Source organism: Bombus vosnesenskii, unplaced genomic scaffold (genome assembly GCF_011952255.1).
Source record: "Bombus vosnesenskii isolate JDL3184/JDL3185 unplaced genomic scaffold, Bvos_JDL3184-5_v1.1 scf7180000016262, whole genome shotgun sequence".
NCBI classification, from domain to species: domain Eukaryota; kingdom Metazoa; phylum Arthropoda; class Insecta; order Hymenoptera; family Apidae; genus Bombus; species Bombus vosnesenskii.
In genome coordinates, this window is record NW_022884331.1 from 1,311,598 (window position 1) to 1,328,285 (window position 16,688).

General features: G+C 32.6%; 2 protein-coding genes and 1 long non-coding RNA gene across 5 annotated transcripts in view; 2 read left to right on the plus strand and 1 right to left on the minus strand.

Moving 5' to 3' along the window:
• The window catches only part of LOC117241930, a 91,542-nt gene extending 79,897 nt beyond the window's left edge, over window positions 1–11,645 (minus strand). For 2 of the 3 annotated variants that reach the window (XM_033508217.1, XM_033508216.1), the window contains exon 1: window positions 11,453–11,644. In XM_033508217.1, the coding sequence (XP_033364108.1) occupies window positions 11,453–11,531 (79 nt within the window). In that variant the 5' untranslated portion in view covers window positions 11,532–11,644. Of the gene's footprint in view, window positions 1–11,452 lie in introns of all 3 variants that reach the window. The other variant, XM_033508218.1, reaches the window with a different exon arrangement.
• On the plus strand, window positions 1,478–15,966 carry LOC117241939. The gene is made up of 3 exons (XR_004495142.1): window positions 1,478–1,491; window positions 6,399–6,404; window positions 15,727–15,966. It is a non-coding gene; the product is annotated as an uncharacterized LOC117241939 (long non-coding RNA).
• On the plus strand, window positions 13,510–15,963 carry LOC117241934 (transmembrane protein 53). The gene is made up of 5 exons (XM_033508224.1): window positions 13,510–13,758; window positions 14,519–14,726; window positions 14,810–14,962; window positions 15,182–15,307; window positions 15,420–15,963. Exons 1-5 carry the CDS (start codon window positions 13,544–13,546, stop codon window positions 15,696–15,698), a joined length of 981 nt encoding a protein of 326 aa, XP_033364115.1. The 5' UTR covers window positions 13,510–13,543; the 3' UTR covers window positions 15,699–15,963.
• Window positions 15,967–16,688: the final 722 nt, after the last annotated feature.

Sequence of the window (16,688 nt, forward strand, 5' to 3'; positions counted from 1 at the left end):
GAAAAATCGAAAAAGTACGAACAAAATATCTACAACTTGAAAAATAACAGCATCAGAGGTTACGAAATTCTTAGAGTATCGAAAGTATCGCAAGTCCAAAACGTCTTATAGAGTTTCGAAAGTATATAGACTTCTAAAGTCTTTAGGGAATTTGAGGAACTCCTTCGATACCAACAATATCATACGCTTTAAGCGATATACAAACTTATAATGTTACAAATAACAGAAAATTTGTGATGTGATGTGACATTCATCTGTGATGAATATTCAACCATATTTGAACAACAGAGAACGCACAAAACATAGAAGTACATACTTTCTAGATTTACTTAAGACAATTAATAACATATAGGCGTGCGTAGTATGCTTTTCTATTTAATAATTACACACTGTATCTGTTTCAATAAAATTCAACTTTCCTTCATTTATTTGTACAGTGTGTATAAAAAAAAGTAATTTGGGCACTGTATTACAATTTGAAGTCACTGTATTGCTAAGAAATATTATTTAATAAAATTTTAGGATCAAGACTCCTGCAGGGTTAAACAATAGAATATCACTAATAATACCATATCATACTGACATTATATCCCAGATAATAAACATGCTATAATTTTATCATCCTAAAGTTTAATATGCAATCAACATACGCTACAAAACGTGGAAAACAAAGGAATAACGGGGTCGTTAGTAAAAGTGATCTGTATGCTTTAGACATAGTGTTAGATTAAAGCGTTGTAACGCTAAGTTTTGGTTAATGTTAATTTACAAGTCAACCAACACGATAATAGCAGAACTAATTACGTTTAGCATAGGAAAATGTTGAGACAAATGAGGGAGTTGGTATTTCCTTGTGGTCATTCAGTTTGCAGAGTGCCGTAAAAATTAACAGAGTTCCCGTCAAATCATTCGTAGTTTAAGGCGGCAAACCGAAGCTCGAGGACGGCTCGGATATAGAGCTAAAAGCAAGCTTTTTCATCAGATACACACGGTGAAACGTAACTTCTTCGAAGTACTTTTTCCGGTTGACAACACGAAACAAAATTAATCAAAATGTTATCATGCATTGAGTTATAGTGAATTATTATTTAATTACGAGTCTTAAGATTTGTTAATAGGTTTAGAAAATAACGTCGTGTACTTTAATATTTTTAATAATATTTTTGTCGTCTATATTTCTTCCAATCAAGATACGTTTACGTCAATTACAATATATACATACATACATATGCATACAATATGCGGATGTTTTGGTCCATTTCTGGTAACGATATATGGATTTTACCAATATGTATAAATTAATGGTGAATTGATAATAATTATTAAATAATGAGCTAGTAATTAGAAGCAGTGTTTACTACCATAACGATATATACATAGAATCACCAGACTATGAGTCTAATACAATTTAAATTTGGTTTACAAAAATTTACATTATTTTGATTTAAAATGTTGTCTTTTTATTACGATACTATAATAATTATATAACATGTAATACAATAATGGTACATTTGTATTCATCACATGTACCTATGCATGTATTTTGGAATAATATTATATGTATAAAATATAACATCATTATTCAATCATTATTTAATTTATCTCGACAAAATGCAACGGAAAACGTACCCATTGTTTAGCATCGAGCTATGGTTTGCGTTTATTGATTACATGGCTGATGCAAAAACACATCAGCACGCATCATTAACGCACAGACTGGCTGTAATACAATCGATATTCATTAACACATTAATTAAGAATAAATTAAGAGGCTTACTGAAAGTTTGTTGCATAAATCAACAAAATTAACCGATAAATTAGAGAAAATTAAATCTCTTTTTTTGAAAGAAATTTAGACTCATAATAGTATTTTATTCAGATTATGAAGCTACAGAGAAATTTAAACTTCGAATCGAACAATCGTTTCCTATTATTTTCCACTTGAAACGCAACTTTGATTTCACGTAGGACCAGGTGACCTTTAAAGAGCTGATGGAAAGAATACGTGAACAATACGTTCAAAGATGAATTCGTCCTGTAGATCAGGAATATCGAATTTACATTGCTAATTTCGCGAGATTTCGGCTGCTAGCAGCTCACTCACATTGGAAAGGCAGTGGAGAGACCACAATGAAAGATCGACCTCGTCGAGAAAAGGTACCTTCATCATCAATTCAGATCTATTCTCGTTCCGTGAAATGTTATTTACCTTGAAATACGATGTAGAGTACGTGGGTAACTTTGATTTATTAAAACTGACCGTCGACCTATTATCACTTAATCATTAAACGTACAAAAAGAATAAAACTTATCTTCCTATATTTATATTTAATTTAAAAATTACGCATCTATACATTTCTCAAGTTTTATCTCGTATTTCGAGTGATCGTCAATATCTTATTTTATCATTATATTATTACATTGCATTGATCAATTTTTTTGTAATAGGTACTCTGTTACAAATAGGTATTCTAGTTATCTATTGCAAACAGATAATAATGTTCCTTTAGAGCAAAAATAATTATTTCGGGAAAGAATAGAATATAGAATTTAAAAGAGTAATATTTCGAAATTTATTACACCTAATGATTAAAAATTTCATAATACATAATAAATTTATCAGCAGCAATTTAAAGGAATATTTCAACAACACCCCAAATCACGTTTGCTACAGGTTCAGTAAGATAAGGCGATGTACTAACTTCTCGTCGAATTACCTTCATCCTTAATTACTAGTTACACGTAAACTCCGTGCGTTTTGTCGCTCAGATGTAATACAATTAATTTGCGGCGAATACACTGTAATAATTTACACCAACTACTAATGTCTAAAGATCCATTTCATATTAAAATAAATGTTCTATGTCATCTTCTAAAGAATTGGAAGCGTTAGAATCTTAAAGAAACTTAACAAAATATTTTCACGAAAAGAAGTTCCGAAGAATAAAGGAATAGGAAAATTAAAAAAAAAAATACACGACAAGCGAAACATAACGTTAAAAACGAAGAATCTTTCTCCGAGGAAACATATTTCAAGCCCGAGTAATGCAATAACACAAGACACAAATTCATCGAAAATCTGTTTGATAAGACAATGTTGATAACATAGTAACATATACAATATGTGTATATATATTATTATGTACATACAAGGTGGTTGGTAACTGGTGGTACAAGCGGAAAGGGGGTGATTCTAGGCGAAAAAAGAAGTCAAAAATATAGAATAAAAATTTTGTTTTCTTAATTTTTCCATCGAGACAACGATCTACAATGAGATCCGTTATAACGAAACGGAATAAAGTGCACGCGTACCGAGCGAAAATTCAAAGTCGATTTTTTCGAAAACAAAGCCTCAAACGAAAAATTTTTATCCTGTATATTACATTATTAAGTATATATATATATATTGAATATTCATAATTTCTTTATTACTTAAAACTCGAATTTCGTTAATACGTTAAATATTAATTAATATACATATAATCAAACAACGATTTTTAAGGATGAACTAAATAAATTACAGGAAAAAATTTTTCAAATGAAGCAGACAAAGTGAAGGACAATTTTTCAAATCTAAGCCAGGCAAAGAAAGTAATGAGACAAATGAATGACGGAAAAAGGATTATACCAGAAGACGCAGGACAAAAATATGATTTTCCCGCACCATCGGGTCGATTTACGCTTTCCATCGAGCATTTTCATTCACGCTGTTTTCTATAGCGTATCCATATATTTCTGGCTTTAACTACGATTCGTGTGTAACAAAAATTCACGTGATCCAAGTTCCAATCTCCGATGTTTATTCCGACAAACATTGAATCAGGAAGTAAAGCTGGCGATAGGTATTGCCGTTTTCGATTGTTCAAATGACTCTCTATTCCATCCTCTTCGCTCCTCCGTCTTATTCGTTGCCACACTGGCAACGCCATTAATAAAAGGAGCGATACAGCGAAGAGGATTGATATACTCGCAAGACGGGAACGAATGGATAGTTCTTTCTTGTCATTGTCGATAGACTCAACGCGTTAAATCGACTCGAGACGTGTATAACAGGATGTTCCGTTTATCTTCACCGCTTTAACCCTTTTAGAGAGTTACAGTCAGTCACAGAAATCTACATATATTCCTTATATATAAAGCATTATAGTAAAGTACGTTAGCTCTATGAATTTTTTTAACAAATTAAAGACACATATCGTTAACAGCAAAGTCTCTCAATATTCGAATTTTTAAATAATCATAAGAATGGAGTGAATAGGTATTTAATCTTGAAATCGTATGATCTCGAGATCGTATGAACAATTTCGATAATATAGAATTACTCAATAACGTATTAAATTTTGAAAATTGCAATGGATAAGATACAAAATGAATTAAAATTGCTTTGCTATAAAAGAAAATTAGAAATACACGCTATCATCTCTTTTTCCTGTAAGAATTAAATGTTTTTGATTTTTTCTCCGTGACAACCTTTCTAACGTTCCCAAATATTTTGTTATTTTTGTATTTCTGTAACTGGTGGTAAATGAATTAATTCAGTTTTGTGCTATACAAGCTATATTTCTGTCTGAAATGTGTATTTTGTCAGGATTGGAATTGCTGAATATAATCGTCGCTTCATGAGTTCGCGAGGAAGAATTAAATACCTTTTTAATTTTGCATGTAGTATGGAATAAAATGAGAAGTTTTTAAATAGGAAGAGAATATGAATTTGTTGGAAATAATAAACGTAAAAAGCGAGAACAATTTATCATACGAGTTTCATGATAACTTAGCTGCTACATACAATGAATTAGAAAATTAGTATTTAAAATCGAATAAAGGGTTCGATATATTTTATTTTAAATACTTCATAATCCGGTAAAATATAATATAAAAAATAATAATAAAAAACATATAACAAAAAAAGGAAACATAAGTTATTTTACAGTCCTTTAAAAGAAAACTCCAATTTATTTAATTTGCTTTTATTGAAATATTCGATACACCATAAAAATTTCAATTAATATCATCGGATTAAAATATCTATAATAAAGCCGTTAGCAAATAAAAATCAGTCAAAAAATTCAATAATCTGGCCATAGTTCATCCATTACGTTCTAAATTAATCATTATAAAATTCTTCGTTCGTAGATTAAAAATAAAAGACAAGTTCCCGTGAAAAAATTTATCAGAACCCAGCTTTTTTCCAAGATATCGGAGAATTAGTCCACTTTTCATGGAACATTGGAAATATTATATAAAGTTGAAGAAGAACTTCTGACATCGATATTTTCACAGAAAAGAGGAGATGAAATATGTAACATTTCGAAATCAATTTTTCTAGACAAAAAGAAACCGCAGAATCTTTCGTTTGAATCTGAATGAAGTGGTTGAGATTTCAATTTCCATTATCGAAGAAAATATTAAGATCTGTGGCAGAGCCACTCGCTTCTCCATTCGACCCCTATTATCGTCTTATTTGCGATCAGTTATACCCACTTTGGCCCGACAATCCCAGATAGGTTGCTTAACTGTTCGATCTAATCTTGACTCCCCTGCTTCACTTAAGAATAACTTTTCTTGGGTTTCGCGAAACATTAATGAGGCGATGGATAACGAATATACAAGTTCGAAAGATGTCAAACGACAGTAATGAGACGTTCTCGTCTCTTGGAACTCGGTAACCAAGTAAATACTCGAATGCGATGTATGAGAATAAAATTATCTGCAACGTGGACTTATTTGTCTATAATGATTTCTCAAATTTCCGACATTGTATTTCCATATACATTTCTACGTACATATTTCTGTATCTGTATTTCTACGATTTCTAACATTTAAGGTAATTCTTCTATTGATAATATCCTGCAAAATTTGCATAGTTTTTACCTTTTAAAGATCGAATATTGTAAATGATATATAAATTACAAAACTGAACATTTTTATTATTAGTATTCTTAATCCTCTGTAAACATTGTTTAGAATAATTTTTACAGTTTACAAGATTTAGAATTCTTCCTTTTTGGATATCGTGTAACGTCTTAGTTGATAATGTTCTGTGAGACTTAGAATTGGCGACAATAAATTTACACATACGTATCTAGTTCCTAAGTCAGACCTGTTATGGGTGTGGATAATATTTGCAACTGACAAATTATACCGCCATAAATATACAAAAGTTTGTTCTAAATTCCAGAATTTAAATTGATTAAAGTTTCAGTTAAAGAAACTCCAAATGAAGATCTTAGTGACAGTAAAAGTTGGAAAGTTTGCTGCTTTCCGAAAGACACGATGTCCTATAACAAAATTTAACGTCTTCTCTGTCTTCATTATCGTCGCTAATGACAACATATCATATAATCGCAGTTAACACGATGTTAAAACCTAATAAAAAAAATTCTGTGAAAAATATGCAGTATTTTGTGAAGTTCGAAGACTTTTGAATTTTAAAGTTCGTATATCGACAAATTATTAGTGATGTAGCGTTTTTAGTACTAGCGTTCTTGGTTTATTTTTTATGCATCCATTGTAATGCAAAATGTATCCTCTTTTGGATGAGAAAATTCTTAAAGGATTATAAAAACAGGCAAGTAAATGCGGATAGCTTCTTGAATTTCGCATTCGTATCAGATAGGACTGGTGCAGAAGAGCGTGCAATTATGCAAAACACGCATCGTTGATTTGAAAAGCTGTCCCTCAAGCAATTCTGATTTGATATTTAGTGTTTCTGCAGCTATGCGATACATCAATCACAATTTAGATACGAGGGAGGAATCCTTTTAATTAATATTCAGTATTATCTCAGATTACATTAAAATCCACTAGAATAAAAAAAAAAGCTGAAACGTCGAAAATCATAATGTAGAAATACCTTCATAATAGTTTGTGTGATGAAAAAATGTTAAAATCAGAATTATCGAAGAAATTGGAAAATTGAAGAGCTCGTATCCGTGATAAATAATTTAATTGTCTAGTTTAGTTAGTAAAGCTAATATTAAGTTAGCTAATACTAGCTAATTTGACGTAGATTGTTTTTATTATGAGCCCATCAATTATTTATTTCACGATTTTCTTCAAAAATAATAATGAAATGGACAATATGATTAATTCTCTCGCCCAACATTTTATCTAAACTTCCAATTAACTTCTCATGATAAAAATTGTCATTCTCCAAGCACTATTCAAATTATAATCGAATAAAAGTCACAAAGACGAAGTGGAACAAAATTTAATTAAAATATAAATCAACGACTGAGGTATTTTGGGCAGGATCAATCAGACAGGGAAACATTCGTACGCGATTTGTTAAATCATTAAAATTCGTAAAAGTTATGCCCAAAAAATACGTCCTGTGTGAATTACATAAATAAACAGCCGACCGTCCTGCGACCTTTTATTCGGAGTAATCGAAATAATTAAAGGCAGTTTCCAGAAGAATGCACTGTACGTGAAACAAAATACACATACACTTGCGTAGTTGCAAGTTTCGAATATTCTCGAATGTCCATCTCTATGATTTGCTATTAACAGAAACATTTCAGATAATTCAGTAGATCAGTGACCTACTGAGAAATTTGTATTATCCTGTGCATCGATAATGATGACCGATGACGACAAACATTATGGCAAACAATGCCCTGCGAAAAATAGAAAATTAAGGGAGTTAATTATCGACAGGCTAATTACAAAGACGAAAGCGAGTCAACAATTGCCATCATTGGGTCGCGAAATGTTTGATGAACTACTGGAAATTGCGCCGATTGTCGCACATGTCCGAATAGAAAATATTTCGAAACTTTAAAAGGATATCAGCCTATAACTGTTTGTATGACAATATTCCGTGACAAAAACACACGACAAGTAAAACGTAAAAACAGATGTAATAATATAAAAGTAATAAGACATAGAAAAAGCAGCAATAGCCAGAAAAATACTACAACAGTAACAGAAAAACACATATTTTAGTAAGTAACAACCCGTCACACAAGTGCGAAACCCTTTGGACAATGAGTGAATGTCAAGTTTGAATAATAAGGATTTAATAATATGACGAACGACACAGGAACAAAGTAAACCAAATTCAACAAAACAAAGGTATTATAATATACCTTAAGCAATCAAACGTAACAGTTGAAACGAAATTATTCAACGCGAAACCTCCACCCTCGTCAAATTCACAAACACTTTTCCATCGCAGTCAACCTAATATCAGAATATAGGATAACAGGAAGCTAAGATAGTCGCGTAAAATTCATAGCTTCCGATTTTCGCGAAAAGAATTGGGCGTAACGAGTCTTAAAACACGATTATCCAATCGCGTCGTAAGCGAACGGCGGTAGTAAGGATTTTTCGTAGATGGAAGTGATATCGAGCCGGTTCAGTTAGATCCCTGGTAGAATTCTTGTTCCGATACAAGACGCCGACTATCGACGATATTTTCCAACGGGGTGTAAGAGCGGCGCGAGGCAGCGATGCATGCCGAAACTGCATAAAATAGCTGTTCTTCGTATTTCACGGCGTTCAGAGGACGATAAAATATTCTCCGGAGTACACTTTGCCTGGAATTTCATTCGTCGTTTGGAGCTGCCGCGTATTACGGCACGTAATATACCAAAGGGAGTCGTTGTTGCGTCTGACAGGCCGGTGCACGAGTTTTGAAAAGGTCATCCGAACCTCCGAGGAATTCATATTAGACAACCGCGCGTGCGAACAGCTCAACAGCTTGACAAGATGATTACCGTACAATTTGCGACATTTCGTCGGAGGATTATGCCTACGATTCCTATACGAACAGTCCCACTCAGATTCGACTATTCCGCAACGCGCACGCGATCGATGACTTTCAAAGTAGCCTTAACCAGATTCTACGAAATCTTCTCATCCGTCAGAAGGTAATTTTTGTATAATTTTTAACAATCGCTGTGTATGTGTGATAATGCCTTAATCTCTTAATAGAAGGTAACGAGTTAAACTGTCGGTCGAGTATTTTGTTTTTTTTCGAAATAGATTATACATTTCCCAAGTAGATTTAGTCATAAGTTTAAGTATATTTCCGACTGTTGATTTCATAAGTAGAGTTTGTTATACGTATATGTATATCAGAATATATGATATCAAAAGTTGCATTAAGACAGAATTGTATTTATTATTAATTATTATAATAATTAGTAAAATTATTATAATAAAAGGCACCTTACGATGCAAATGTATGTACTACATATGTTTTATAAGATATATACATATCTTAATCTATAAAGTCATAATGATCAAGGACTAAACTAAAGACGATTTATGTCTCGCTGCATTAGTTGGTCAAGTACTAATTTCAGTACATCGTGATCTTTACATCTGTAACACACATCGGAGTGTACACATCGAAAGAATGTTCTAACAATAATAAACGTCATGAACTTTCCACGTACGCCACTGAATGTCAGAATTCGTTTACTCAAATTCGATTTTTCATAGAAACGTAAACGCCTTTCACAAGCAAAGAAATGAAAAATAAATGGTTGAAGCGATATAAACACTCCGACCGTTCTTCGTCGTCGAATATTCTTTTTGAAACGCGCTCTATTTAGTCAGAATATGCCGCTTCGTCACTCGTCCAAAACCCAGTTCCTAAAGATTTATTTCTGTTGTAACAATAGTAAAGAATGAAAAGAGGAAAAACTATATTCTTTCCCATCACTGCCATGATAATGCAAAACTAAATATATCAATAGAATTATTAAAAGATAAAGAAGTTAACTTTTTCCAAGACATATTTTTATACATAAAATTATGGATGGCATACAGGTAGAGCTATACAAATTGAATATTCAGTATAACAGTTATTTATAAATGTTTAATATTTTCTACGTAAGCAACGAAATATGTATTTTATTCAATTAATTTACCTATTTGGAACACTGTGCATCTTCACAAAATTCTCATAATTAAACTGCGAATTTTTATATATATGTGAGAAATATAACGGCGCAAAGATGCCCGGGATATAAATAGTATATAAAAATGTGTAAAATATAATACTCATTATAACGATATCAAATAATTTTATCAGTAACATTCATAAAAATATGAATTTGCATCAATGTCTGCAAAATTTATTGAATCATATTTGTCAAATTTAACGCGTGGTTAAAACGTGAATATCAATGAATCAATTCTTTTATAGCCATCTGAAATAGATCGATCTTAAGTCATTAATTCCATGAGCAATAGCTCAAATGGAAAATCCGCGCGGAAATTGGTTCCCTCGAAATAGCAATCCGTTATTTGGGTTACTTTCGATGACTATTCAATGACGATTTCAAAGGCGAAATCGTGCGGCCCTCGAAAAGAGATCCTTGTTTAACATCATAAACACATTCCAACGTCGAGGAATAGATGAATGAAACACGGAACACGATACTGTTTCATAATTAAACGTCAACCTTGTTCGTTACGTTAATTGACAAACTTGCTATCATTTTGTGGTTGCTATTTTGTATGCATACGTGAATCTGGTCGTTTCCTTCGTTCGTATGATAAAACTGAAAAGTTTGTTTAAAAAAGTTACACGCAAAAATATGAAAAAATCAAATTAAAAAAAGATAATCGTGTTAAAGAAAAATTTGTTGTTTTATAATTGGTAATTTCTTGGTTATTTCGTTATTTTAGTTTATTTTAGTAAACGAAAAATATAACGTTTAGTATTAATGAAATTTGTTTGATATATATCGTTTGTCATTTCGAAATTTGAAAAATTTTGTTAGCATTTGTTTATTTTTATCGAAGCGACTCTATCGCAGAAATAGAAGAAATACGAATCAAATACAAGAATTGGTAAAGTAAATGAATATTAGTGAAAGTATTTTATATGAAGAAGACTCCTTTTATAGTCAAAAACGTCTATTTTCTATTTCTACTCAAATTTTATACTATCACATATGTAAAAACAACAGTACTACGTAGATGTTTAAAAAATAGTCCAAGTAATAAAGTATCTTGAAAGAAACCTTCCAAAGCAATAAACACAAATATCACTGTCAGTGTAATGTTTGAACAATAGCGTATTAAAGGTTTTTAAGTAACAATCAACATTAATCTAGTATTACATATTAATCAACATTAATCTAAAATCAGCCTTAACCTACTAATATCTATAATATATTAACCTGCTATTAACTTACTATTCACATAAAACGATTTTATTAAACAAATTTTTATACAGCTCCTATTTTCTTTCTATAAAAAATGTCAAACCTCATATTCATGGCTCTCCTTGTAATCAAAATGCTTTTTAATCACACAAATTTCACATTGTTGTCATAAATCGTAAATGAATATAACTAGTGGCCACCATAAGAAGGAAAAAAAACATTTGTCGCCGAACAATTACTGCTTGTATTACTAAAAGGAGGCTTAATTTTTTAATGACAACTCCTGAGGACGATAAAGTTTTATCGAATTTAATCCCTGTACTCACCGTATGGAAGAACAAATCCACAGAAAAGCGATATGGAACAAAGGAGCCACAGGAAATTCGCACTTTTCTCGGTACACATGGCGCGATGCACACTGTTATCGGCTGTTTTCAAACACCCGTGCCGTATCGCGCGGCCACTCTCGTGGCTCTGAGAGTTCCTCGTTAGATTTCGAGTTTGAATCTCGGTCCTTCTCTGTCTTACGCTCTTCATCTCGCACGCAGCCTCAGAAAGCGGTCCAGCGCCTGCTCGCTGACAATATTCCGGATAAACTAATCCGAACAGAGGGCACCACTATTCAAGCATGTTCACCTGTACCGACAAAGCAGATAAAAGGTGGTAACTGTTTCCGGAGAGAACTACAGAATAATACTGGTTTTGCTAAATGATTGTTTTACAAAATAGGATTATAAATAGTACTAACAAGCTACACCTCGCCAGCGAAAATACATAGTATGTTGTAATAAATAATCAATATACATATGTATAATAATAAACAATCTTTGAATGGATCTTCGTTGATGGGTTGGCTTCCAATATTATCAACTGAACATAGAATAAAATTAGAATTATAACACCCCTAGCGGTTAGAATTAAAATCTACTACTATCAAAGAGAATTCTGCAATTTGATAATTCTGAGACCAGGGCTCTGAATTTTGAAAATTCTAAACTCTGTTATTTGGAGATACTAAAGTTTAAATCTATGAGTGTGAAGCCTAAAAGTTAAGATCTAGAAATTCTGAGCTAGTTTTTAATTAGAACTTAAAGATCTAGGTTTTGATAGTTTTAAGATCTAGGGTCTGGATTTGGTATCTGGGGGATTGTGGTTGGTAATCTGCGATTTGGAGTCTGGGAATTTTTTAAATGATTGAGGCCTGGTGGTCTTAATATCCATGAATTCTAGAATATCTGGAAATCAGTTATTGCAATCTTGTAGTGTATATTTGAGATTTCAATTTAAGGCCTGGAGATTAAGTATATGTTATAATATTACTGTCATTAATAGAATTTTAGTTTTATTCTACATTGTATCGATAATATTGACACAAGAGTTCAAAAAATTCGCAACCCTCCAAAATAATATATGTATAGTACAAAAAATGCTAATAGAATATTAGGTTATAAATAAGACTAGTTAGGCTTACTTTATAACTCATCCGTATTTCGCCTATCATGATAATACGTCATTTTGCGCAACACTGCCATAGGAGTAAAAATAAATCAATGCCATCAATTCTGCTTTGTGTGTTTCATAGTAACTTTATTTTTTACATAATCTACATTTACAGTACACATGTAACTACAAAATTTTTCTTTGTAAAATGTATAACGTAAAAAATGTTAACACAAGAAATATTTCTCATTCTTAATCAACGATTATTTAAACATTTAATTAACATTATTACCATAATGTTGCACATCATATTATAATACATTATTGCTATCATCACCAATCAATTTACATTACCATGACGATATCTACAACTATCAGGATCCAACTTAATAATTTTATATGATACCACTATTAGCTGTGAAATTCCGCGTCAGCTAAAACGCATAAAATTTTTGCACACGTGTAACATGGCATTACATCCGCACCGCAGCATCGTGAACCTCAGCGCCAAACCCGATAGTCTATTATCAGCTATCATGTATGGTCCACATCGACCGAAATCGATATTCGCTATCGATCGGTAAAGATTCGACTAATGGAGAGTCCCGTCAACGGTGACGTCCAGGAAGAAATAAAAAACACTCTCTCTACGTAGAGAGGCCAATGTTAAACGTCGACGTCCTCATTCGTGACATCTAACTTTGGTATACAACCATACGAGCCTTTGATATCGATCCTCTGGCAGCTCGGTTCTCTCGACTACGACAGCGACGCAAGCTCAACTCGGAACGAGGATCCCTCGCGGTAGAGGGGTGATTTGTCCTCCCTTTCGTTACCGCTACTAACTCCCTCTTCCCTCCCCTCCTCCCAACCTTTTCCCTCACCCCGTTAGCTTGCAGCCCCCCTCACCTTCTGTGTTTCTTTCTCTCCTTCTTTCTCTCGCATCCTCACGAGGAGGAGAACGAGAAGCAGGAAAGATGAGCAATCAAGAGGACCTCGACTATTACATCATGTTCCCGTCGTTTCCGCCGTCCCCGAAGGATCCAACGTTAACCACCGGTAGTCAGGATCAACGTGAAGAGTTCGTATTCGTTTACAAGGAGGACAAACGACCGGTAATAGTGCTACTAGGATGGGCCGGCTGTCAAGACAAATATCTGGCCAAGTACAGCGCAATTTACGAAGAGAAGAGGTACTGATGTTTTGCAAAACTAGCCCTCCCCCCTTTTAACTGTTCCTTCTTTTCCGATTAATTTCTTTCTTCTTGCTTTTTCATTCTTTCGTATAACTGGAAGTTGAGGATGAGAATATAGATAATAGTTTTTACGCGATGGTCCGTGATGATAGATTTTGTGGAGTAACAGTTTGATGAGCAAGTGTTAAAGTAGAAGGATGGATATACGTTGTACACACATGTATTTTTTATGACAAAATATTGGAAGAAAATGTAGAATTAAGTGTCATAAAACTGTTGATAAGACATAGTAGAAAATGCCGGCAATATCATGCCGATGATACTTGTTTATTTAATCGATAACAATTTAGAATTTGACTTCCGAAATGAATTTTTTTATTTATTCGAATTCCTAGTGAATGTTGTTGTATTATTAGAATTTATCGTTAGCAATCAATAACTCAATCGTACTTTACAATCACTAAAACATATAATAATATAATATTACACAAGTCAATAATTAATTAATCATAAACATTATTTTGGATCAATAATAGAAGATATATTCTATGCATTTATGTTTATACTATTTTTCTATGAAATGCTTTTATAGTAAGTAATTTATTGTACCATCCATACATTTCAATGTTTTCGAATATAAAACGTAGTATAAGTCGAACGATACTCTAATAATCTATAAAATATATTATATACTTCTATATAGTAGAGATTTACAAATTATTTAATACATATTGATAAATAATGTTCCTTTCTCAAGCTGCATCACGCTACGATACACGGCACCAGTAGAATGTCTATTTTGGCGAAGAGACAAAATGCCTCATATTGGCAAACGGTTGATCCAGGTAATCACAGACAAGAGTTTGGATCAACACCCGATATTCTTCCATGTCTTCAGTAACGGCGGTGCGTTTCTATATCAACATGTAAGCCTTGCGATGCAACAAGCTAACTCACCGCTTAAGGTAAAAAATACTGTTACCTTTCACCTTTCCAACATTCTCTACATCATTGCTTCACATAATATACATTAACATTGAAATTCTAGGTCAAAGGAGTGATATTTGATAGCGCACCGGGAGAAAGAAGATTAACCGCTCTTTTCAAAGCAATTAGCGCAATCATCGGCGGACATCCACTTACAAACATACCAATGTCCTTCCTCATTACGATCTTCCTCTCTATACTTTGGTTTTTAGAGGTATTAATAAAGATATTACTGGACTATGGATTTTTATACATTTTGCGAAATTTAATAATTAAATATAATATTTAGTGAATAAAAGAAATCCCTGTCTAGGTTCTATTTCTTTGTTGTGTTCATAAAAATATAAATTTAATTAATAAAAATCCCTAGTCTAGACATTACATTCCTTTTGTATCGAATTTATTAGTATTGCCAATTTAAATCTTAATTTAGGTGATCGCTCACGCCCTTGGACGTGGTTATCCAGTGCAAACGAACCCGATCGGTCTTGCAGAAGAATCCTATTCTTGGCCGCAATTGTTTCTTTATTCGAACGCTGACACTTTAATTCCGGCAGCGGTATGTATATCCTTGACATAATAGTTAATTGCAAGAATCCACAGCAGATTAAATGTATTTGTATTTTATTCTTTTATATGAACTTATATATTATACTTGTTCGTATTTCAAGGACGTCGAGAAATTCGCCAGTCGACGAGCAGAACGTGGTGTACGAGTGCAGCTGGTACTTTTCACCAATTCTCCGCACGTCAAGCATTATGCTACTTATCGTGATGCCTACGTAAATACAGTTTGTAGTTTCATCCACGAATGCCTGACGTCACCAAATTTAGAATGCCTGGAATTGCCTCAGAATCATGGTATAGAAAATAATTCCCGGAATTACGTCACTATGCCAAGTCTTACCAAAAGAGTTGTGCTACCTCATGAGGCTACTAAGTTAAATTAGAAAAAAACAAATGGAATATTAATAATAGAGTAGCAATATGATCGATGGAAGAGTCGTGTTCTGTACAATTTTACATGTACGATTATACGCAAACAAAAATGGACAAACTGGAAAATTAAGAGGGTCGACGTATTGTTTGATTTTCATCGTCGAACTTCGTATATTTGAATATATGACACGCATTTTCTATACAGCGTTGAGTCTTGACATTATTATGAGAATCTTCTTATTCGTATTGATATTAATATGTAGTGAAAAGTGTCAGCTACTCAAAAAAGTGCATTTCATATAAAATAAATTTTTACTAGAATAATTTTGTTTGTAATATATTTTACTGTTGTCCTTATTTGTTGTTAAATAATCATTATGGAAAATATAAATCATTTAATTGTAGATTTACACGCAAAAATATGATATATAGATAATATTTAAACATTACAGCACAGATGCTTTCAAATTTAATTTTAAGCAATTTAATATATGTTTATGCAAAGCTCAACGTTGATTCACGTGTAAAGATGAATTAATCTTTAATTTTTCGTAGAAATTTTAAAAACTAAAGCGAGCTCGACCTCTCTTTCTTCCTTTTGTCCTCTTATACTCATTCTACTTCCGCTTGGTATTTCCTTCGTATCTTCCAGTTTCTTCCTTCGCTGTGTGTTCTTGAACGTCAATGTGCCTGAACTTCACAAATCGACACAATTGCGTTCCTTTCGAGAATGATAGAAAGAAAGTACACATTCGAGTAGTTATTCAACAGTGTACAAGAATACGCAAGTACAATTCTGAATTTCCAGAAAGTAAATGGAATAATGTTGCAATACACCCCAAATTTCCATGTTTGAAATATTTCGTAACCTCGTATAGTGAATTGAAATAGAAACTCTAGGTGCACTTGACAGCGAATTAAGGTGAAAAATTGGAAATTAGGAACCTAGACGCTTGTTGATGTGATCGAAGTGCGCACAAGAAATATACGTTATTAATTGA